This window comes from Protopterus annectens, chromosome 16.part0 (genome assembly GCF_019279795.1).
Source record: "Protopterus annectens isolate FY-2018-M chromosome 16.part0, PAN1.0, whole genome shotgun sequence".
NCBI classification, from domain to species: Eukaryota; Metazoa; Chordata; order Ceratodontiformes; family Protopteridae; genus Protopterus; species Protopterus annectens.
The window spans coordinates 236,402,068-236,426,377 of record NC_056750.1 but is presented as its reverse complement, the minus strand read 5'-3'; the positions used below and the strand labels follow the sequence as shown (position 1 = coordinate 236,426,377).

At 42.5% G+C, this 24,310-nt stretch overlaps 1 protein-coding gene across 1 annotated transcript in view; it reads right to left on the bottom strand.

Moving 5' to 3' along the window:
- LOC122790579 overlaps window positions 1–24,310 on the bottom strand; it is a 1,409,443-nt gene that overhangs the window by 577,482 nt on the left and 807,651 nt on the right. Inside the window, exon 7 of the mRNA XM_044058105.1 lies at window positions 12,292–12,372. Within this exon, the coding sequence (XP_043914040.1) occupies window positions 12,292–12,372 (81 nt within the window). The remainder of the gene's footprint in view (window positions 1–12,291; window positions 12,373–24,310) is intronic.

The following is a 24,310-nucleotide window of genomic DNA, read 5'->3' as shown; positions in this document are numbered from 1 at the left end:
GGTCTCTAGCCAGTCAACTGAGGGATAGGCTACACCTACATCTTGGGACACATCTACTAATGCAATGACCTTATCCGCTAACTAATCAAGGACAAGCTCAAGACCTGCATGCATTAGACTGCTGTTTTTGAAATAAATTTACATGGAGGCAGCAATGCTAGTGCAGATCATGGCTCATTTGGAGGCCAACAGACAAACTAAACTTGTACTTGGGCATCAAATAATGAAACTTTTCAGGAAAGATATCCAAATTGTGTAAGCAGGAGAAAAAAATAAAGTGAAAGGCTAAGGAGCCAGGCTTGCTTTTTGAGTCAAGAGTGGGTTGCCACAGCAAGTGTCAACACCTTGCTTGCATAACTATGAGTACAAAAGCTAGTGAGGGGAGGGAAAAAATATATGCGCACACAAGTACCAAATTCTGACTGGTGGAGATAAGGAACACAAGCAACAACATACCAAGGAGGGATCTCCACTGCTCGACTAACAGACATGCACTTCATCATATCAACACATGTGAAAAACATCTGCAGTGGTTTAACTGTTAGGATTTCCTCTTGCAATTCGCAGTTTGTCTTTTTTCGCCTTTGTTCCTATGTCTGATGCTTCAGACTAAGAAAGCAAGCTGAGGTAGTGTGCCTCTTAGTATGTCCACCATTTAGTGTCAGAGCAAATAATGCAAGACAGCTATGACAAACAAGGTAAAACACACACTGAAATATAAATATACACTTGCCCATTTGCAGCACACTCCCTCCCATCACAGCTGCAAAACACAAAGATAATCCAAGCACAGGACGGTGTGCAAAATAATAAACAACTACCGATGCAGAGGTCTTCCTCACAGACCAAGTGATGATGACCACTATGCCATAACTGACATCCAAAGTCCTCTGCAGTGAGTGCACTGGTGGGCAGAATTCAAATGAACCACTAAACCTCCTGGGAGGCCTTGGAAAAAGGTAAAAGCTCAAAAGGCTGAAACCTGCAGTGCCAAAGTCATCAGACTCCTTGAATCACACTCCAAGCAGTGCTCGATGAAGGTGTGAAAAAATGACCACAGTATAACTGAAGACATTCCTGAAGCAACCTATGTAAACACCAAGTACAACTATGTAGGTAACTTACCACAGTGGTAGATGTTTGAAGAGACCACTGCTGCAGTAATTAGTGGACCTTACTCCACTAGGTCTCTCTCTGTGGTAGGCCTGACTACTACAGCTTAGGATCCCTTCCTTTTTATCAGTGGTGTACATCCACCTCGCAAACCATTTCAGAGTTCTCTTGACACAATCTGGCATAAAAGTCCTTGAGGAGATTACTTAGGCAGAGAAAGAGTAGGAATATGCAGCTAAGAAGAAACACTGATCCAGAAAAGGAAAAGGTAGTAGAGGTGGGGGAGTGGAATACAAGTGTTTCCTTGAACTACTGTCAAGTAGACCAAGTTCCTAAAAATCTAGAGAAAGATGAAGGTACGGGTACCCCCCTCTCACCAAAAAAAAAAGGGTTAGGGTACAGCAGAAGAGTCCGCGGGGATGGAAGGTGGGAGATGACATTCAAAAAGTAGATGACTGTTGCAGTATCACCTACTATGCTAAGTAACCTACACAACTGTAGTATGCTCTTCATTCAGATCAGTGTCACAGTAGTAATTCTATTAAGGATGCTTCCCAGAGTTTTATAGCACATGTTATCTGGAAAAGAATGGCTGGGATTCAGCATGCCCTTTAAAATCACTTCAGCAAAGCTCAACATAGCTCTAAAGTCAACATTTAGTGCTTGGTGAAGGTATGTTCATGTGACAGCTTCCAAAACAGCTTGAGTATCCAACTCCGTTTGAGAATACCCCTGTAGTTGTGGTATCTCTGGTACTAGGAAATCCTTGACTGCAACTGAAAGGCATTTCCCTTGAAATAAGCAGCAGAACTAAAATGTAAAAGACATTTTGATAAAGTTCGTTTGGCCACTAGTTCACCCCTGTCTTTTCAGCATAGAAGAATTTGTACTCCTAAACTTCCTGGTTCAGTGTAGACAAGTCCTGAGCTGTCTTGCGACATACAAGGCATGTTAAGATCATCTCACCCTTATTCTGAGTGTGTAAAAAGAAGGCTGGCAGCTGAATGGTTTTGATTGAAGGTGGATTCTGTCACTACTTTGGGCATAAAAGATCTGGTTGTTAGGCTCAGTCTATCTTTATGAAGAACAAGAAAAGATTCTTTGGAGATCAAGAATCAATGCTTGTAGTTCAGATACTTGTGTCGCTGGGGTGGGTGGTCCCCAGGAGATCATTACTCCACGTCAAAAATTTAAGACACACATGCAGCCAGTTCAGAAGAGACAAGGGCGAGTTTTTTCTACACAAACGTGGGTCACAGGGTGCAGGTGGCCCATCTTGTAGGTGGTCTAAAGTTCAGAACTCCCTTAAGAAATTGTTTTACTGGTCTCAATTTAGGAAATGCAGTTATAGTGAAAGGTGGGTTAAAATGGCAAACAGGTGACCTGTAATTGCTGCATAAGCCAAATTTGCACCAAACAGTTTAGGAGGTACTGGAGAACCAGGGGCATCCCTGCCACTTTTCGATCTTCTCTCCCTGTCACGAAATGGAAAACATGTTAATTATGTAGGTTTTCCCACAGGCAGGCTTCCTAGCTTCCTTAAAAATATTGCCAACATTATTTTAATTCTAGTACCTAAAGGCACAGTAGAGTGAGCTGCAATGTTACCATGACCGGGTGTGTTAGGGACCCTTTCTGTGTGTGTTAGTATATGTGTGTGTGTATGTATGTATGTGTGTATATCACTCTCTCACACACACACACACACACACACACACACACACACACACACACACACACACACACACACACACGTTTTATGTTCATCACTGATGGCTCATTTTAGTTAGCTATGGTGCTGAATGCAGGAATCACTATGGAACATCTTTGTTTTTAGTTAAAAATAAATAAATAAGTTAAGACACTGGAAATAATTCACATCTGTATATTTTTAGTGCCTACCATCTGCACATGCTCATTAGAGGTCTGTGATACTATTTAACTAGGGACACTACTTTGCACAAAGAATATTTCAAAATAAATAAAATACATAAATGACACAAAGTGAACAGAATCATCGATCTACACTGCAAAGTGCTAAAGCTTTCCGTTTGTTGCGTTCCCATAACTCATGAGACGGTAACTAGCTGAAAGCCTGCAAGAATTAGATAATGCAGTAAGGAGTTGTAGACTGAGGGGAAAAGCAACGAGTGGTGGTAACGTAAGATATGTATATATTTTTTTGCTTTTTTATTCTAGCAGGGCACCAGAAAACTACAGCTCCCATAAGTACCCAATTTTACTTCATATTTTTGCCATATATCTTGTAACATGTTTTCATTTTCTGGTAAATAACGGACAGTTACAGTCAATAAAGTCAGTATGTCATATTTCTTATGGTTCAAAAAAGGCAAACCCTGTTATATTGACATCCTAAGTTAATCAGGGGGGAAAAAAACTAACCTGAAGTCTGAGCCTTTGTTGCCCCATTACTTTTTTTGGAATTGGCTGGATTCTTGAGGAAAGAAGTTCAGATCTACGGTACCAGGATAAACATACACTGCAGTCATGTCAAGCCACACTTCTGTTTTGTGAGTGGAAATCATTATTAATTCAACCAGATCTACTACTGAACTAAGAAATGCAGTACTTAAAGAACAGGTGGGGAAGGTGGGCTGGCTGTGGATTAAAGAAATACTGCTTGCTCCTGAAGGATTTTAATATGCTGGCAAGCAACCAAATACAGTAGTGAGAACTGCAGTCACTAAAGTGAGCTGTGTATGAAAGAAACCCACTGTTTGCTCTGTTTAAAATCTGAATTAACTTCTGTGAAATACAATTGTTTACTGTTTGGCTAGTCTATGTGGAAAAGCAGAAAATATCCTTGACTTTGTCTCTTATTTTTGGTCTGTACCTCATAAAATCTGTGGTCTTTGGTGACTCACTCAAGGCTGTTGTCACGAGATGTGGAGGGCTGGGGGCTGACTATAGATGACAGCAACTTACACTCTTCGTTTGCTTAGTTTAAAGGGGGGGGGGGGCTAGACATGGATGAAAAACAACTTGCTTGTGTCATGTTTGTTTTCCAAGTCTAATTTTTCAGGACAAATGTGCATTTGTAGGAAATGCACTGGAATATTTAATCTCTGCTGACTGCGTGTGAAGTCAATACAGTTCCCAGTTTCACAGAATGCCCTTGACTTTGCCTCATATTTTTGGCATTTGCCTCATACAATTTGTGGTTTTCTGGAAAAGTCACTAAGGAATGCAGTCACCAAATAGGGGAGGCAGCTGACTGCGGATGAAAGCAACTTATCTTCTTGTGGTTTACTCAGTTAGCTTTACAGGACTCCTGTGCATTTGTATAAAATAAGCTGGAATGTTTATTCTTTGGCTCCTACTCATGTGAAAAAGTTGAAATGGTCCATAACTAGACAAAATTCCACCTGACTTTGCCTCATATTTTTTGTCTGTTCCTCATAAAAATTTACGTTACGGCAAATTATTGAAGACTGTAGTCACTAAATGATGACATTTGACTTTTAAGCTTTTCTATTATCCAGAACATGCATGCCAACGCAAAAGCTATTATTCTAACAACTAAGTATATAAGAGAAATTTGTCTCTGATTCTGGGCCTTTGACCCCCCTCAGTTGCTGGCTTTGTCTCCGATTCTTGCACTAAGACGTAGAGAGCCATTTGTAATCACAATCAGAAGAGGTGCGCACAGCAAAGTGACTGCAATCGCTGAGTAGGTTTTGTCTGTGGCTGAAAGTAACTTAACATCTTTGCTATGTTTAAACAGATTAGCTTTGTAGGACTAGTGTGCACTGGTATGAAATAAGTTGAAATACTTGCTCTACTGTGTGTGTTTGTGTGAAACAAACTAAGTACATTCTGCCTGTAATTTAACTACTTTTACAAAAGACAAACATTTTAGGTGTATACACACAATAGTGGGGCTATAATTGCTGGGTATGATGGCTAACTGGCAATGTGAATGGTGGACTCTGGCAGTCAAAAACAAGTTAAACAATCCTTCTTCTAGCTTCGCAGGATTAGGGTACATTTGTGTAAAGCAAGCTGAAATAATTCACTGTGACTTTTTTTTTAACCACATTCAGACATTTATAGTATCAACATTCAAGTGGCTGCAAATGATGAATATAGACAGCGGTGAGATACAATGACAGCAGTTTGAATAGTCACATCAGGAAGATGAATCCAAAAGAATTTATAAGCATTCTAAAAACAAGAAAAAAAAAAGGAAATGGTGATATAAGCTGGATAGTCCCGTGCCCAATATATACTTCATCTACACTACTCTGCATTTCTAACTCTACACTCCAACTCACTGGCAACATTTCCATAGTTAAAAACAACTCCCCCCAACAACTGTGTCTGTGCATTTTTCAAGAAAGTCCTTAAATCTAGTTATCTCTACACATTCCTAGAAAACCTGTTCCTCTCTCCATTTCACATTTGCTATATGAGGGAGGATCCTCTGAACTCTACTTGGGAGTATAAAGAACATATGTAGGCATTTTCATGCTAACACTGTAAATTTTCTGTACTTCACAGCATATCTAGGGACCTTACAAATTTCCACCCACTGTTCTCTTATCTGTCATTCTAACCTTCCTTCCCAATCTTTTGTAATGTCCTCTGACTCTTCATATCATAGCAATTTTAAATACCTTGCTAATTATTCTTTTCCTGATATCTTCTGTTATTGCCTCGACTAAAAACCTTATCGGACCTTGTCTTTCTTTCAATAATTCCTTCTCACTCTGTCTATATTCTGCCAGCATAACCTGGAATGGAAGGCACACACTGACAAGCAGGTCAGCATCTGCTTAGATTCATTCAGTTCCATCTTGTTTCCCTTACAACTATTCGGCTCCTAGTAGTATGGTTCCTTCAGTAATATTCCAACTACCTCTTGCCAAATCTTGCACATTTTCAGTGCTCTAACCTGTATGTTTTCTTATTAGTAACATGCCCTTTCTTTATTCCCTCACTGATCTATTCTTTATAACACTGTCAATTTCTAAATAAAATATTCTGCATAATCGATATTTGCCTTAAGGCCTTGTACTCTAATCTCTCTCTGCAACCCTTGTACTTCCACCTTGTTCCATCATTACTTTTTTCCACTTAATCTTTATCGATCTGTTTGCATTTTACAAGTCAGCCTTGATTGCACAGATTTACAATACTCCTTCAGATCAGGTGGCCCACATCTTCCCTGTTCTATAAAGAGAATCAATTTATCTCACTTACTCTTGATCTTTTTCCATACTAAAAACATTTCTTCATGCCTACTGCCATCCACAGCTTCTCCTCTGGCTGAAAAAAAGTGGAATGCCTCCTGGCCTATGTACGGGATAAATGGAACTGAAACATTTTTCTGCCTGTATCTTACTATGTATACCCACGGACGTTGGCCATCAAGCTTTCTTTCCTTAATCTTCTTCCTGCTCTCTTCCGATATAGCTTTTCCACTGCAACACAGTCCTCTTTAGTCCATACACCAAAATACTTCATTCCATTTCCACAAAAATATGTGTACTGAACTTGTTTTTGACTGCCAGAGTCCACCATTCAAATTCCCAGATAGCCATCATACCTAGCAATTATAGCCCCATTATTGTGTGGATACACCTAAAATGTTTGTGATTTAAAAAGCTTCTTTCAGCTACACATTCTACTTATTTTACTACCTGCACTTTAATAGTTGTTTTTCTGTTTAAATTACCTGTTTAACTGTTGTAGGCTACACACTCAAGTGTGATAGCCATTTTTGTGCATTTAAAGTGTTTTTTGATTGTATCTGCTTTAATTTCTAAGCTAGTATAGTCCAGTTTTCAGGTTGGTGCTGATTTCAGGGCTGTGTTACAAGTTTCTGTGTTTGCCCATATCTTACTTGGATAGAAGGAAGTTTCTCTGTTCACCTGTGAGAGAAGGGAGCTTTGAGCAGCCTATCTGTCCCTGAAGGAGTGGTTTCTGCCCAGAAATTAGTAGTTTATTGGCCATTTTGGGCTAATTTCTCTCTCTCATTTCCCCGCTATAAAATCAGCATATGCGCGGTTTTGCTTGCTGGGCAATGCCAGTTAGCTAGGGTATAACTATTCCCGGCTCCAGAAAGTCTTCCATCTTTCCCTTGGAACTAGACAAACTTTCAACTTAAGCACTCAAACCATTCACTTCTCAGCCTGGCACTTGCTCAAAACTCATAGCAAGAACGAATAAACCATAGCACTAGACCCCCCTATACAGTAGAGAAGGACAAGGCTCACTATTCAACCCTACCAGCCAATCAGTAAAACAGTTCACTGTACCCATCCAGGCATGTCCAAAGGGAAATTTCAGGTGTACTCTCTGGTCTAACTGGTGAATCTGGGCATTTTGAGGCAGTGTTACAACTGCCTCATGTACACAGACAACCCTCTCCTCCTACCACCAAACACTAAGACATGCGAGAGATGCAATTATACAGCCAAACTGGAGGCTAAGCTCTCTCAACCTAAGGCTGGACCAGTCAGTCAAGAGGAGAAGGTAACAACTTGCATCACACCACCAGTCTCACATAGACCTATGAAACCAGCACCGGAATAAAACACAAATACACAAAAACATACTCGGAGTCTCTAAATAAAAATCTGCAAAAGCAACAGAGACCTCCAAAGCAGACACCCAAGCAACCTCCACCCCCCCCCCCCAACACAAACCATGAAACACATACTTGACAAAACCAGTGTGCCACGCAATCACAGCCCTTAAGGCAAAATAACATATCCAAAACACTAGTAATAGGTGACTCAATAGTCAGGCAAACTGATGTCCCACTCACTAGGCTGAACAAGGAGAAGGTTACTGTTCGCTGCCTGTCGGGTGCCAGGATCCGCCACATAACACAAGAACCCAGGTCACTCCAGAACAAGTACAAACACGACTCAGTCATTGTCCTTGTTGGTGTGAATGACCTGAGCCGTACCTCCCTGGACTACATGAAGAGAGACATGGAAGAGCTCTCTGATCACCTAGCCCAGGCCGGTATGACCTTGAGTAGTATCCTGCCCTCACCAAGAATGATACCACGATATAAAGAAACAAAATATCAATTTCAACAACTGACTAAGCTTCTGGTGTTATTCAAAGGGGATCCAATGTCTGTCAGCCTGGGATGACATGCTCAACAAGCCATGCTGTGTCACTAGAGACTGCTTGCACCAGTCACCCTTAGACTTTCGAATACTGGCCAAGGCTCTTGCCACCTCCATAGTGCCTTTTTAGGCAAGGCTCAAAAGACAAACTGACCGCCATAAATAGCACAAGTAACAAAAAACTGAGGGTAACACTGCTCAATGCCAGAAGTCTAAACCTCAAAATGCACACACTCGAAGCACTCCTCAGTATGGAGAAAATTTATACATGCAGTAACAGAAACCTGGTTTAAAGCTCCAGAGAGCCCCCCAGCACTACCAGGCTACAACTCATACCATACATTTCGGCCACAAAACCCGGACTGACATATCCATATTCATGATACCCACACCTCCAGGTTAGTGGCACAGCACAATGCTTCAGAGATCATCCATGTGCAACTAACGGGAAAAACTGCAATTCAAACTGTAGCTTGCTACAGATCACCCACCATGTCCCAGGACCCCCATTCCGCATTTCTGGAAACATAAAGGTCCTACCAAACACCCTGATATTGGGTGATTTCAATTAACCAAAAATTAACTGGGAGAACTATTCAAGTACTAACTCCCTTGCCCAACATTCCAAAGAATTTATAAACTCAAATGCCCTGGATTTACTGGTCAACACCTCCACCAGAGATGACAACATATTGGATCTGGTCATCAGCAACATGGGCGACCGGTGATCCACACTGGAGGTCAACCCCTCGCTTGTTAGATGGCCATAAACTAATCCTTTGGATATCCACATTACGCCCCCACCCATGGTCAAATAAACCACAGTGAAAAACTTTTCAAAACCAAACTTCACGTTACTTAAAATCGAGGTAGAAAGTTTCAAAGCCCCCATGTTAAAGGATAACGCTGCCCAAGCTGCAAAATCTTTTACTAATGCACTCTACGGGCACCTACAAGAATGCATGGATTGTGCTATTCCAAGACACACTCCTCCAAGAAAAGGAAACCAGCCTGGTGGAACCCTGCCATAAACAAACTATACAACAGGAGGAGGAAACTAGTACAGAAGAGAGTAAAATCCCAAGAAGGTAAGACATCCCTGATCAGAATCAGCAAGAACCTATGATCCCTCATAAAATCATCCAAGGCTAGCTTCGAAAGAAAAATTGCTAAGGACTCCAAAGATAACCACAAGGCATTCTTTAGCTATGTCAAGAATCTAAGTGGCAATTCTCAGATCTGCTAGGAATTAAGTGCACAGTGGCACAAAATACACTGAACCGGCCGATATCGCCAACATTCTGGCAGACAGTTTCAGTGCAAACTTCACCCCTTCTCACCCCCAAAAGGGGCTATAACCATACCAGAAGAATGTAATGCCCCTGAAATCACAGGCACTCAGGTTAAAACAGCCTTCTCCAAAGCCAAAATCACAGCATGAATGGGACCGGACGGTGTCCCAGGCTGCATCCTACACAAGTGCAAAGATGAACTAACCCCTCACCTAAACACACTGTTCAAACTCAGCCTCTCCACAGGCTACGTGCCCATAGAGTGGCGCACAGCAACAGTTATTCCGCTCCACAAAGGTTGAGCAACAGACCACGGGAACTATGGCCCTATAAGCCTGACTAGCTTGGTCTGCAAGGCTATGGAGCGCATCACCATGGATCTCATTAACAGAGACATTGGGAATCTCCAAACACTGGACCCTACCCAGTTTGGCTTTGTTAAGGGCAGATAATGTCTCCTAAACCTGGTGGACTTCTTTGAGACAGTTACCAAGGCTAAAGACAAGGGAAAGGTGGTCCACACATCCCACCTAGACCTCGCAAAGGCCTTCGACACCATTCCCCATTCTGGTATTACAGACAAGCTGATCAGCCTGAACATAAACCCGTACGTCACGAGATGGGTTGCCAACTGGCTCACGGACAGAGCCCACAAGGTAAGAGTTGCAGGAGCTAGGTCTGGTCTAAACCGGTTACAAGTGGTGTTCCCCAGGGCTCAGTCCTAGGACCCCTCCTGTTCGGCATATACTTTTCAGAGTTACAGGCAAGCACAGGAGGTCTATGGCTGACAAAGTTCGCAGACGACTGCAAACTAGTGGCTATAACTGACTCCCCAGCTGACACAGACATCCTCCAAAAGGGTTTCATTGAGACCGATACTGGGTGTCAAAACCATGGCCTCAAGCTAAATGCCAAAAAGTGCATAGTCATCCCCTTTGGAAAACACAAAATACCCACAAACTACCACATAGGTGGTAGCCCCCTAAATACGGAAGACGTAATAAGGGATCTGGGTACCAAAGTAGACAGTAACCTCTCCTTTGATAATCACATTGCCAAAGTGGTTAGAAAATCCTTCTATGTGGCCCACCTAATCACAAAAGGGTTTGCATCCAGATCAAGAGAGGTCATTGTGCCCCTCTATGCATCACTCATCAGACCCATCAGAGTACAACACCCCATTTGGGATGTACCTTACAAGACACCTGCAACAGCTGGAAAGACCACAGAAGTACCTCACCAAGAGGATCACTGGCCTCAAACAGATGCCCTATGCAGCTCGAATGAAGAAACTCCAACTGTACTCGGTTGTACACCGCCTAGTCAGGGTTGATCAATGCCTGACATACAGGGCCATGTCCAACCCAGAATTGATGGACATGCTCCACCTAAAGAAAACCATATCCCCTCGAGCCACACACTCTAGGGATCTAAACCTCATCACAACAATAAATAGGACGTGCTGGAAGGACAGATTCCTGTCCCAGAGACTTCCCATACTCTGGAACCAGATTCCAATCTACATCAGGCAGAGCTCCTCGCTAACACTCTTCAAGAGAAACCTTGATGAGTGGATGGAAAATAGAAAGTTTACCCCGGGGGTCACTTCATTGACCCTGCTGGACAGAAGCACAGGGAACTAATCTAAGGGGGTGGCGAAAGCCAACAATTCCGGCTAGGCTTATAAATGCCTTCGGGCAGAGAGCCTAGTACCCACCTATGAACATATTTTACAATTACAGCCTTTGTTGTACCTTCATTTATTTTACACTTCATAAAAAACTTGAAGCTGTCTTAAAATACGAAAGGCTTAGAGATTACAGTAGTTTTAAATGACTTATCAAGTAACACATACATCCCAAAAATCCATAGTAAAAAAAAAAAACTAGTTCACAGTGAATCTAATACCAAACGTATTCTGGTTTAAATATCTAAGAAACTACGATAATTACTTTAAATGCCCCTTCCATAAAAGCCAAAAATTGTCTAAGAACCTGCGCAACACCTCAAGTTTTGAAGAAAAATAAACAAATAAATAAAAGATAAGCCTGTGTGTGTGTGTGTGTGTGTGTGTGTGTGTGTGTGTGTATATATATATATATATATATATATATATATATATATATACATACACACACACACACACGTGTGAATATACATTTTTTTAAACATGTATGTGTGTATATATAGATACATATATGTGTATGTATGTATATATGTATGCATATATATATATATATATGTAAGTATATATATATATATATATATATATATATATATATAATAAAAACTTCTATCTTAATGTACTATAACAACTGCAAAATAAAGTAGAGAGAAATAAAAAAATAAATCACGCAGACACCGAACAGTTAGTTAAGCTTTCGCTCTTATTGGATGAAAGAGCTTCTTCAGAATAACTCCTTGAGGTTACAGCATACAGTATAAATCATAAGAAATGACATGCATTTACAGTAGCCAATGAATACAGTGAAAATATTGGAACATAAATACAGAGGCCAATAGCAGGAGCAGAATCCTTTCTGTTAAAATTCAAATATTGCTTATAACTGGAAAGAGAATGTGGAATGTTATGAATATTCATAATAAAAAATGAATATTCATATAGAAGTAAAACAGTACATACAGTAAAAGTGGTGTAAGTTCACAATTTCCATTTTAACGCACACTTAACATTAACATTTTCATTTAAGCCAGTTAATAAGTTGATGTTCAAACAGTTAATAAACACTTCCTGAAAGTTGACATTTTAAAAAACTTACATTTAACAAATGCCATTTCCTTTGAAGAATACATGTTCATGTTGGTCCCTTCATCTAATTTAGGTAGATTATTTGGCATCCCTAAAATTCATAAAAGTACATCAGACCCTCCTTTTAGACATATTATATCAAACAGGAAAACTAAAACAGAGAAAATTGCAGATTTTCTAGACTGTATTCTGAATCCGTTGGTACAACAAACCAAGTATTACCTCAGAGATTCCTGGGCTTTCCTAGATGTTCTTTTTCAGAACAAAGCTGAGTTGTCCAACTGCATTCTCACCACCCTTGATGTTGAAGGGTTATATACTAATATTCCACACAAAGAGGGTCTACAACTTTTTAAGTTATTCCTCACTAAATACACTTCTTTTTCTCCAACTAAAATTAACACTTTGTACACTCTAGTTAAAATAGTCCTAAATAACAATTTCTTCATTTCAATGGTCATATATACAAACAGACAAAAGGCATAGCCATGGGTTCGAAACTAGCACCTGCTTTTGCCAATATTGTATTAAGCACTTGGGAGATGGAAAGCTTACACACTTTGTCTAATTTTGATTTGATTCATGTGTATAAACGTTTTATTGATTACATCTTTTTTTCTTGGAAGGGTGACAAAACTTCTTTAGATAACTTCATATCAGATATGAAAATGAGCATTGGTTTTTTGAATCTTGTTACTTCAGATTGTGGTAATTCTGTTTATTTCCTGGATACTACAGTAAGTATTTTACCTTCTAGAGAAGTATGTTCCACTATTTACAGAAAAAATACTTACAAAAACAATTTACTTGACTTCGCTAGTTCTCATCCATATTTTATGAAAAAGAATGTAATTAAAAGTCAGTTTATAAGAATTTCAAGAATTATTAGCCATGACATTGATTTCTACTCTAATGCTAAATTGTTGAAAATGATGTTTTTAAAAAGAAATTACCCTGAAAGTTTAATTGACTCTGTTTACACTAAAATAGCATCAGACAGGTATATTAAACATTTCCCTATTTTATTATATGGATTCAAACCTAAGTCAAATAACCTTGACAGTACTAACAGGTCCCTTAGTTTTCCTCTACCCATCTTCAGGGATATGGTGCATATAAGGAATATTATTTCCAATAACTGGGACTTACTAACTGAATCTCAACACATGATTTCTGCTATTGGCACTTCTCCTTCTTTCTCATTTAAAAGAACAAGAACCATCAGAATGGAATTAGAGAATAGAGACTCTCCATTTTTGTTAAACAGTAACACTACTTCCACTGTACCTTTAGGCTTGTAATCCTGCAAGAAATGTGTAGTGTGCCCTTACATTTTGAATGGCAAGAGTTACACTTTTCCTCACTCTAACTATACTATTACATATCCCAAACATTTTTTCTGTCACACCACTGCTGTTGTTTATGCAGGTATCTGTGAAACTTGTTCAGCTTTTTACATTGGGAAAACCACTAGAAAACTTTCTGACAGAATTAAAGAGCACCTCGGAGCAATAAGAACACAGAATTTTAATAATGCCTTATTTAAACACAGTAAAGCATGTTCATCTTTTAACAAATTTAACTTTATTATTTTAGAACAAATTGAAAGCTTTTATGGTGATTGGGAATTATATCTAGAATTAAGGAACTAAAGTGGCAGTTACTTCTTAATTCAGAAGTATTTCCAGGCTTAAATGAAAATGTTAATATTAAGTGTGCGTTAAAATGGAAATTGTGAACTTACACCACTTTTACTGTATGTACTGTTTTACTTCTATATGAATATTCATTTTTTATTATGAATATTCATAACATTCCACATTCTCTTTCCAGTTATAAGCAATATTTGAATTTTAACAGAAAGGATTCTGCTCCTGCTATTGGCCTCTGTATTTATGTTCCAATATTTTCACTGTATTCATTGGCTACTGTAAATGCATGTCATTTCTTATGATTTATACTGTATGCTGTAACCTCAAGGAGTTATTCTGAAGAAGCTCTTTCATCCCAATAAGAGCGAAAGCTTAACTAACTGTTCGGTGTCTGCGTGATTTATTTTTTTATTTCTCTTTACTTTATTTTGCAGTTGTTATAGTACATTAAGATAGAAGTTTTTATTATATAATTCTTTCTCTTCTAAGAGCTACGGTTATTATATATACATATATATATATATATATATATATATATATATATATATATATATATATATATATATCTAAATAAAAATAGATTGAAGTTCAAAAAAATCCCACAGGTAAAATCAACATATATGGGTGCAAAACTTAGAACCAACTAGGACAGCAGTGGGTATAACAGTTGTCACCAAAGTAAAAATGTCTGTAGACCATGTACTGAAGACTCCAACAAAAAATTACAAATATTTCTGTAGGCATCCAACATCTGACAGCCTCACAGCAACAGTAACGTATTACTTCCTTCTGATTAATGTGACTCTTGAAAGCTGTTGCCCACTGGCTTTGCACCTGAAGTTCACCGGAATGGGTGCATCACACTAAGTCTGAGGCATCTGAGGTCATAACTTGATTTTTTCTATTGCAAAGGGATTCCCTTGTTTTGAAAACAGGCCTTTATCTACAACAGAATTTCCTTTTTCAGGCATTGAAGAAGCTTTACCTTGTAATTCACAGGATGTTAGTGCTGGCACCATATATTTTTCAGGTATCACTGAGCATTCCTCATGTGCAGTTTGGCAAAAGTGGATCATAAAGCTGCAGAATGCCATTGTAGCCCATAGCCCTAAGGATCTCTCTATCCATCACTAATAGCCAATCAAGCAGGGACTGGAAGTACCGAGTTAGAATGTCTACTTTGTCCTGTGGAAGGAAGGCCATCTGCTCATCTGTGTCTAAAAGGGCTCCTAAGAATACTAAACTCTTCGATGGGGGACAGATTTAGCTTCTTTATCATGATGGAGATTCCCTAGCTTGACAGGGGGTTCCTAGTTAAGTGAAGAGATGGTTTCAGTTCCTTCACAGACTGCGCCCGAGTTAGGCAGTCGGATACCATTTTCCCTGCAGTAAGTAACTACTGGAGCCAGACATTCAGTAAAAACTCTGGCAGCAGTAGACAAGACAAAGGGTAAATGCACACAATCAATAATGCTTCCCATCTACTCAGAAAAAGAAATACCTCCTCTGAAGGAGTTGGGAGGGTGGCCTAATGGTTAAGGTGTTTGCCTTACAAACACAAAGTGCAGGGTTTGAGTCTCACAAGGGATAATTGGCTAGGCTTAAAATGGCTCGTAAGGGCAGTTAGCTTAGTACTACTGTATGAACCTATGAAGGCTTGCTATGGTAATGTGCAGGTAGGAGATCTCTAGATCAACAGAGACCATGTACACCTGGGGTGAAAGCGTGGGCAGGAGTTTTTGAAGGGTTAACATTCTGAACTTGGAGAACCACATGAACCTTTTTAACCTTGACAAGTCTTAGCACTGATCTCCAGGTCTGAGGATTGTACCAAGAAAAAGAAAAAACAGTATCTGTCACATTTTCTTTCTTTGGGACTGGTTCTGGGGAGCCCTTGTTCAGTAACAGGCTGATTTGCAGCCAAGACTCAGGACAGGTGAATTTCTGGAAAGGAGAGAATGCCTTTCCAGAAAGGAGAGCTGTAGTTTGCATCTTGACTTTATGGTATAACTGACTCACTTCTCCTGGCTAATATCTAACCACCTGTTTAGAAAACGGGAAAGTCTGCCTTCTAGCTTTGAAGGTGGGGAAACTTTTAGTTATGTACTCACCATAACTTCAGATGTTTGGGATCCATATCGCCTACATTCTGAACTGATGGGTTCGGAGCCGATCCCTCGGCTCCGACTCGGCACGCTTATGCTATAGAGCGAGGCCTCTAATTGGCTGAGCTATCTTTATCCCAGGATGCACCACCACTAATCCCCCAGATCTTGTTTGTCCGCATTCATGCACTCATGCACAACTTGGTTATATAACATTGTTAGATGTTTCAAAATGAAAACAGGATTCGGACCTTCTGATATCCTCTGATCTCCAAGGAAGGGGGAAGGAGGGTGGGTTATTAGGAATGTAGGCGAGATTGATCCCAAACATCTGAAGTTATGGTGAGTACATAACTAAAAGATGTTATGTGATCCTATCTCGCCTACATTCTGAACTGATGGGACAGCGTCCCTAGCACCTAAATCCCGGGTGGCTCATTGGAAAACACTCCTGAGCACTGTGGAACCAAATGAAGCTCGTCCTCTAGATGCCACATCTAATTTGTAGTGGGAAATGAAGGTGTGCGGGGAAGACCATGTAGCCGCAGCACAAATGTCACTAATAGCAAGCTTAGAATGAAATGCTACCGAAGTAGACATAGCCCTTGTAGAATGAGCTTTGACAGAGGTGGTAAGCTCTTTGTTAGAATAAATATAAGCTTGAGTAATACAGTCCCTGATCCATTTGGCAATAGTGACCTTTGTGACAGCGTTGCCCAATTTGTTATCTGCAAAGGATACAAACAATTGATCTATTTTCCTTGTTTGTTTGGTCCTGTCTAAATAAAAACGTAACTGTCTGTGGACATCTAGTGTGTAGAATATGAACTCCGCTTTATTAGAGTATTTTGGGAAAAAAACTGGAAGTTCTAACGATTGTTGTAAGCAGAAAGTAGAACAAACTTTAGGAACAAAGGAAGGGTTTGGTCTGAGGGATACTCTGTCTTTATGAAAACCAAGCACGGGGTTTCACTGACAAAGCTTGAAGCTCTGAAACTCTTCTGGCAGAAGTAATCGCCACCAGAAAGGCTGTCTTCCATGATAGAAACTTTAGATCACATGTAGCTGCCGGTTCAAAGGGTAAAGAAGTCAAGGCGCGTAACACTATATCGAGATCCCATGGAGGTGCAGGATGAGAAATCGGAGGTCTTAATAGAGCAGCACCTTTCAAGAAGGTCTTACACAATCTGTTGTTCATTAAAGGTGGGTCTATGGATTCGTGAAAATTAGAAATTGCTGCCAATTGTACTTTGATGGTAGAAACTGAAGAGCCTTGATTGAAAAGAGAGGTCAGAAATTTTAGCACTTCTGCCACGGGAATAGAAATGGGGTCCAGGCCCCGGAGTTGAGCCCAAATAGCAAACCTTTTCCATTTGCTAGAATACAGTTTCTTTGTAGCAGACTTGTGGGCCGAAGATAATATGTGCACAACATCTGGATCCAATGCATGACTCCTGACTATCATCGGAAGAGGAGGAGCTAAGCCGTCAATTTTAAGGTGTGTAGGGACTGGTGGAATAGTCCCGACTGATGAACCAGTAGGTCTGGGACCTGGTCCAGGAACCATGGACCTTTCAGAGCATGTTTCCGAAGATAGGGGAACCACACTTGACGAGGCCAGTAAGGAGCAATCAAGATCATTTTGCTCCCCAAGAGAGATGCCTTTTGAATCACCCTGGGAAGGAGAGGAACTGGAGGGAAGGCATAAAGCAAGCCGGTGGGCCAAGGATGGACTAATGCGTCCATGGGGCTCTTCCCCGGAGCCGGGGTTAGGGAGAAGAATACTTTGCACTTCGCATTCAGAGGAGTCGCGAAGAGGTCGCAACACGGAACTCCCCATTCGCTGAAAATCTGACTTGCAACTGTCATATTCAGAGACCATTCGTGAGGAGAGAGGATGGTTCTGCTCAATCTGTCGGCTATGACATTGGACTTGCCCGGTATGTGAGTAGCCACTAGGAAGCGTTTGGTCGAGACTGCCCATTCCCAAACTCTCATGGCTTCTCTGCAAAGAGGATAGGATCTGGTTCCTCCCTGTTTGTTCAGGTACCAGACAACTGACATGTTGTCTGAGTGAACAGCAATTACGCCCTGAGGGAGATAATTGTGAAGGGCTTGAAGGGACAGGAGTACTGCCTTCATTTCTAGGATGTTGATATGAAGGAGAGTCTCTTCCGGGTGCCATTTGCCTTGGACTGACCTGCCCAGGGAATGCCCCCCCCACCCCATCTGGGAGGCGTCCGTGGTCGAAGTGGCCACCGGAGGAGGAAGAACAAAGGGTCGTCCCTGATCCAAATTGGAGGGCACTAGCCACCAGCGAAGGTCCCTTTTGCAAGATTCCGTGATCCATATGAGGTGACTGAGAGGGAGTTCCTGAAAGGACCACTGAGCTGAAAGAAGCCACTGGAGGATTCTCATGTGCAACCTTGCCAAGGGGACTAGAAGAACCGTGGCAGACATGGATCCCAATAGCTGCAGGACCATTCTGGCTGGGGCTTTGGACCTGGGAAGTAAGGCTCAAACTTGATTTTGTATTGTTTGAATTCTGTCTGTAGGTAGACAGACCCGCATTTGGTTTGAGTCTATCTCTACCCCTATGAATCTTATTCGTTGAGATGGCCGCAACACAGACTTTGGCCAATTGAAGGTGATTCCAAGGGAATTGCCCAGTGATATAGTGGCTTGTAGGCTCCGCAGAAGTAGATGCTTGGAGGTGGCAGTTAGGAGCCAGTCGTCTAGATACGGAAACACCTGGAATCCTAGACTTCTCAGGTGAGCAGTCACTACTGCCAAGCACTTGGTGAACACCCTGGGGGCTGTGGTGAGACCAAAGGGCAGCGCACGGAACTGAAAATGACTGCCTCCCAGGCTGAAGCGCAGATGTCTCCTGGACGCTTGCTGTACCATGATATGATAATACGCGTCCTTGAGATCTATGGAGCACATCCAAACACCTTTCTCCAGCAATGGGAGAATGGTTTGTAGAGTGACCATTCGAACTTGGACTTTCTGACCGAACGGTTTAGGATGCTGAGGTCCAAAATGGGCCTCAAGTCCCGGTCTTTTGGCACCAAAAGAATCTTGAGTAAGTCCCTAATCCGATCTGGTCTGCGGGGACCGGTTGGATGACTCTTTGCAGCAGCTTTGAAACTTCTGAGGCTGCGGTATCCCGTTGACTGGGTGGCGGGTCCGGGATTTTTTTGGACTGGGGGGGGGGGGTGAGAGAATGGGATGGAGTAACCTCCGGCGATAATCCGAAGCACCCATCGGTCCTGAGTGATCCCTTCCCAGGCCTTTAGGTGCTTCGAACGACCCCGACTGGCTCGAGCAGCACAGCCGGGCAATCCCTCAGGGACTATGAAAGGCTGAAGAGCCACGAAAGGACTCGCGGTCTCCAGTGTTGCGAGGGCCTCTGCCGCCTCTGGGACGGCGTCTTCCGGATGAATTTCCCCCTCCTCTGCCTCTGGAAGGGGAATCTTCCTGCTGAGAGGGGTAAGGCTTCTGAGATCTACGGAACCACATTTTCCCTCCTCTTTTAGCCCTGGGATAAGGCCGAAATGGAGTGGAAAATCGTGCCCCTACGGCAGTCAGAGTCTTACCCTCCTGTTCACAGCGGGTTAATGTGTCTTTTACCTTGGGTCCAAACAGGAAGGACCCATCAAAGGGGGCGTCGGCAAATGAAGACTTAAAGGCCTCCGCGAAATGACACAGGCGGAGCCAGGCTTGTCTCCGTAGAGCAATGCCTGTACCGCGCTCTACTCCCTCGCCGCATACGAAATGAGCCTCATGGACGAGTTCGAAATGGACGACACTGTAGCCAGCTGAGAGCCAACCGCTTCCAGGATGTCTGCAAAGGAGACATCATCCGAGGACGACTTGGGGGACCCTTCTGCATCATCGAGATCAGTGTCGGATGTCAGCGACTCATCAGGGGAGTCAACGTGCTTCCTCTTGCACGATCTCTTCCTGGGAGGTTCTTCCGAAGAGGCTTCAGAAGGACCTTCAGGAGTGGGGAAACCCCAGCGGGGGTAACCTGAGGCCCAGGGGCTCCGCTAAGGACAGGGGGACTGCCAATGACCCAGTCTCCAAATGTAGGGAAGGAGCAGGGGAAACCGTGGAGGTAGCCAAGGAAGATTTGGCTAAAGCACTCCTCATAGCCCTGAAGGCGGGACCACCAGAATCCTGGGAGGGTCCCACCTCCGTGGCCACGACAGTGGACGGTACTCCCGCCGCCGACGCACCAAGAGGGAGACTTGGGACCGAAAGCATCAATCCCGAAGCCTCCCCCCCAGGGCCGAAGGAAGACGTCCGTGTGCTGAACTCCGACCCAAGAGCCGGAGTTGGAGCAAGGGTCGGGCCCAACCCTAACACCTCCACAGGTTCTACCAGCACCGGCTCCAACGGTGCCGAAGCTGTTGGAGGAGGAACCACAGTAGGGGAGTGGACCATCGGCTCCGAAGCCAACTGGGCTGGAGCCGAAACCCGCTTTTGGAACACCGGAGACTGGAAGAGTCGAAGGAGCACCCTGTCGATGTCCGAATCCGACATCTTGGATGATCTAGAGGATACCGATCGGGCCCGAACCGATTTCTCCATCGGCTCCGAAGGGCTCTGGGACCGGCTCCGAAAGGACTCAAGAACTATCGGCTCCGAAGAAAGTTTCAAGGAAATTTCCCTCGGTGCCGATAAGGACTTCGGCTCCGAGGGGGAAGAGTCTGAGCCGGTAACCCTTATCGGCTCCAATATCAGTGGAGCCGATGAGGGTGACCTGCCTCTCGATGCACCAGACCTCGGCTCCGAAAGCAGAGGGGTCGAGGCTGGAGGCATCGAGGCAGACCGTTCCGACCTCGGCTCCGAAGTCCGTGGAGCCGATGGAGAAGTCTGCTTAGCTTTTTTAGCGGTCGGTTCCGACTGACTGGTTGGAGCCGACGCTTTCTTCTTTTTAGAAGGAGACGGAGAGGAAGATAAAGCCTCCTTGAAGGAAGGCTTGATTAATCCCTTGAGGATTAATTTGTTTTTCCTCTCCTGGAGGACTCTAGAAGAGAACGCGTGGCACACGCTGCACGACTCTTGTAGGTGTTTAGCACCCAAGCAATAGACGCACGAGGAGTGGTCGTCCGTTATGGACATTTTAAACCCACACCTCGTGCATTTCTTAAACCCGGAGGGTTTGTGTTCTTTAGACATAACTATCTAAGTGGAAAAACACTACACTTAGTTAAATACAACAAGTTTTAACAAATATGAAGTTTAACAAATAAAACCACAATATATATATATATATATATATATATATATATATATATATATATATATTTTTTAAACTAAACAGTTAGTCGACAAAAACGAGATAAAGAGAGTCAAGACCCTCTAACTTAAACGGGTACTTGACCCAAGAAGATACACAAACAGCAAAGTAACAGGGGAAGGCCCCTCTAACTAAAACGGGAAAACCTTCCCTGACTAAAAAAATCACGAATTTTCCAACAAAAATTCTCCAATCACACCAATATACAACAATTTGTGACAGGAAAAAGCCTAATAAATAGTACTTAGCCCAGCCAATGTTGAGATCACGTCTAAGCTTGTTAGCGACAAACGAGATCTGGGGGATTAGTGGTGGTGCATCCTGGGATAAAGATAGCTCAGCCAATTAGAGGCCTCGCTCTATAGCATAAGCGTGCCGAGTCGGAGCAGAGGGATCGGCTCCGAACCCATCAGTTCAGAATGTAGGCGAGATAGGATCACATAACATCAATGGTGTTGAGATGGGACTTAAAGGTGAGGGAACAGGGAGGAGCCTGGCTGCTCCCTGCTGGGTTCATAGGGACACGGTCCACTAGGTCTGATTACTTGCCATCTTCTTTGCTGTCTCTGTTGCCTGGCCCTTCCTGGTCTTCTTCCCACTTTGCCTAATCTGGAAGATAGGAAAGGACCAGGGCTTGAACCTACTAAATCTCAGTCGTTGAGCCTGCAAAAAAAAAAAAAAAATCCTTTACAATCCTTGAGGGATGTTGTCTTGTTTTCCATTTCTATTTTTTAAATAGCTTGGGCCCAAACAAAATCCTTGTCAAGGGGTGCATCCAAAATTTTAGATTTAACATGTTCTGGAAGTAATTTTCTCTTCACCAAGCATGTCTCTTAACAGACCCAGAAGCAGCTGCCCTACACTAGATGCTCTCAAAGCATCAAAAACACAATGCACACATATTTTTTTAACCTGAGAGGAACAGTTACATACATATAACCTAACAATTCTTTGTCAAGGGCTCTATTCTCCACTCCATCCAGCTTTCCTTTCTGGCCCAGGTGTTTCCTGAAATTTAACCACATGAAACTGTGAACTCCCATGGCCTGGGTGGCTGAACTGTTTACTGCCAGATCTAACAAGGGTCCTACCCTCTTTCTCATTAGATATGGGTTTTACAGAAACATTTCCTTTGGCTCTCTTGGGACCCAAGGAACAATCTCAAGTTTCACCACTGGGTTTTTAAAAGGGCGTCTTTGGATGTGCAGGGCCTTATAGAAAAAGTCTGGCTTCTTATAAGCAGGTCGGAGTAAGGCTGCATTTAAGAGTCAAGAATGACATTGTCCACAAACTCCAAGATTGTAGGAATGGCCAGCTTAAGAAATTCTCTAATCCTTTTCATAGACTGGAGGTAATCCTGAGCTTCCCAGTTAAAGAACTCCCTCATCTTATGGAGTCTCTCTTCCAATAATGTCCTCAGGTGGTCAAGATGAGGCAAGATTTTCATCTGACTGAATCAGCACACGAGTCAAAAGAAAGCAGGTTTACATTTGCCAACTAATTCATTACAGTTTTCAGAATTACTGGCTAAACTGTTAAACTGTCTGGATCTCATAATATTCGCAAGACCCTTAGCCAGCCTGACAAGCTCTTGCAATCAAGGCCAGTTGTAACAGATCCAGAATGCAAGCTGGATACAGCCTTCTTAGATCAGTCTGACTCCAGATTTAGGTGCGACATCAGGTGAAGCTTCCCCTCTTAAATGGGGAATTCCACCTTCCCCCTCAGTAGTCTTGGAATGGGGAGTCAGAACCAGGACCTGCAGAGCAATCCTGGACTCACGATGACCCATGTCCTTTAGCCCATGCGGATGTCTAGAGGACCAAAGGCAAAATGGACTCAATGGTTTTGGCAGAGACCTTGGTTACATGTGCCACTGGTGGATGGGGACTAAGAAAGTACAGTTGTGTACACTTACCATAAATGTAGATGTTCGAGTGTATTCACTGTTGCAGTCATTACATTTGGGTTATCTGCTTGCAGGTAGCCCTCAGTCGGCTTGATTAACAATGTCTTGGATCCTGCATCGGTTGCTGTCCCTTCTTCAATGACAACAGGTTGTCAGGGGTATAAAACATGCAGCCAAAGCCATTACATCAGTTTTTCTTGCCTCAGATGTCAAGTGTCCCCCTAATGGGAAGCAATTAAACATAAAAGCACAAAGATATACCTCCAACAAAAAAGCAAATACACTAAAAAAGGCTTCTAAGGATAGCAAAGGAAAGTAGAGGTATAGCCAAAAGAAGTTAGGGGGCTGGAGGGAGGGTAACCAGGACTGCAACAGTGAATACACTCGAACATCAACATTTATGGTAAGTGTATACAACTGTACTATGTTCTTCATGTTTCTCTGTTGCAGTCATTACATCTGGGTAGATTCCCAAAGCTATGGTTGGGAGGAGGAATTTAGATAGCATTAGGGCCAGCTATAAGGCCCTGCAAGACTGCAGTGGCAAAGCCAGCTCTGGATTTAGAGAAAATTGGCAAATGATAACGCTTGGTGAAAGTATGTACAGAACTCCAAGTAGCAGCTTCTAGGATGTCCCTGGTACAGACGCCTCTGAGAAAGGCTGTAGAGGTAGATGCAGCCCTGGTGGAGTGAGGTCTGATCCCCTGGGGGATAGGCTTTCCATGGTGTTTATAGCAGAAATGAATGCAATGGCTTATCCATTTAAAAATGGTTTGCTTTGAAATAGCCTTCCCCTCTGCCCCTGCAGCAAATGCCACCAGCAGTTGTTCAGATTTCCACTGAGGTTTAGTCCTGTCCAAGTAGAATCTAAGTTGTCTGTGCACATCTAAGGAATGCAGTATCCGTTCCCCTTTGTTCTGTGGATTGGGAAAGAAGGTTGGCAAATGAATGGACTGATTAAGAGCCACAATGGATACCACCTTGGGCATGAAGGATGGATTGGTTCTGAGGGACACCCTGTCCGCATGAAAGATGATGAAAGGCTCCACTGCCAT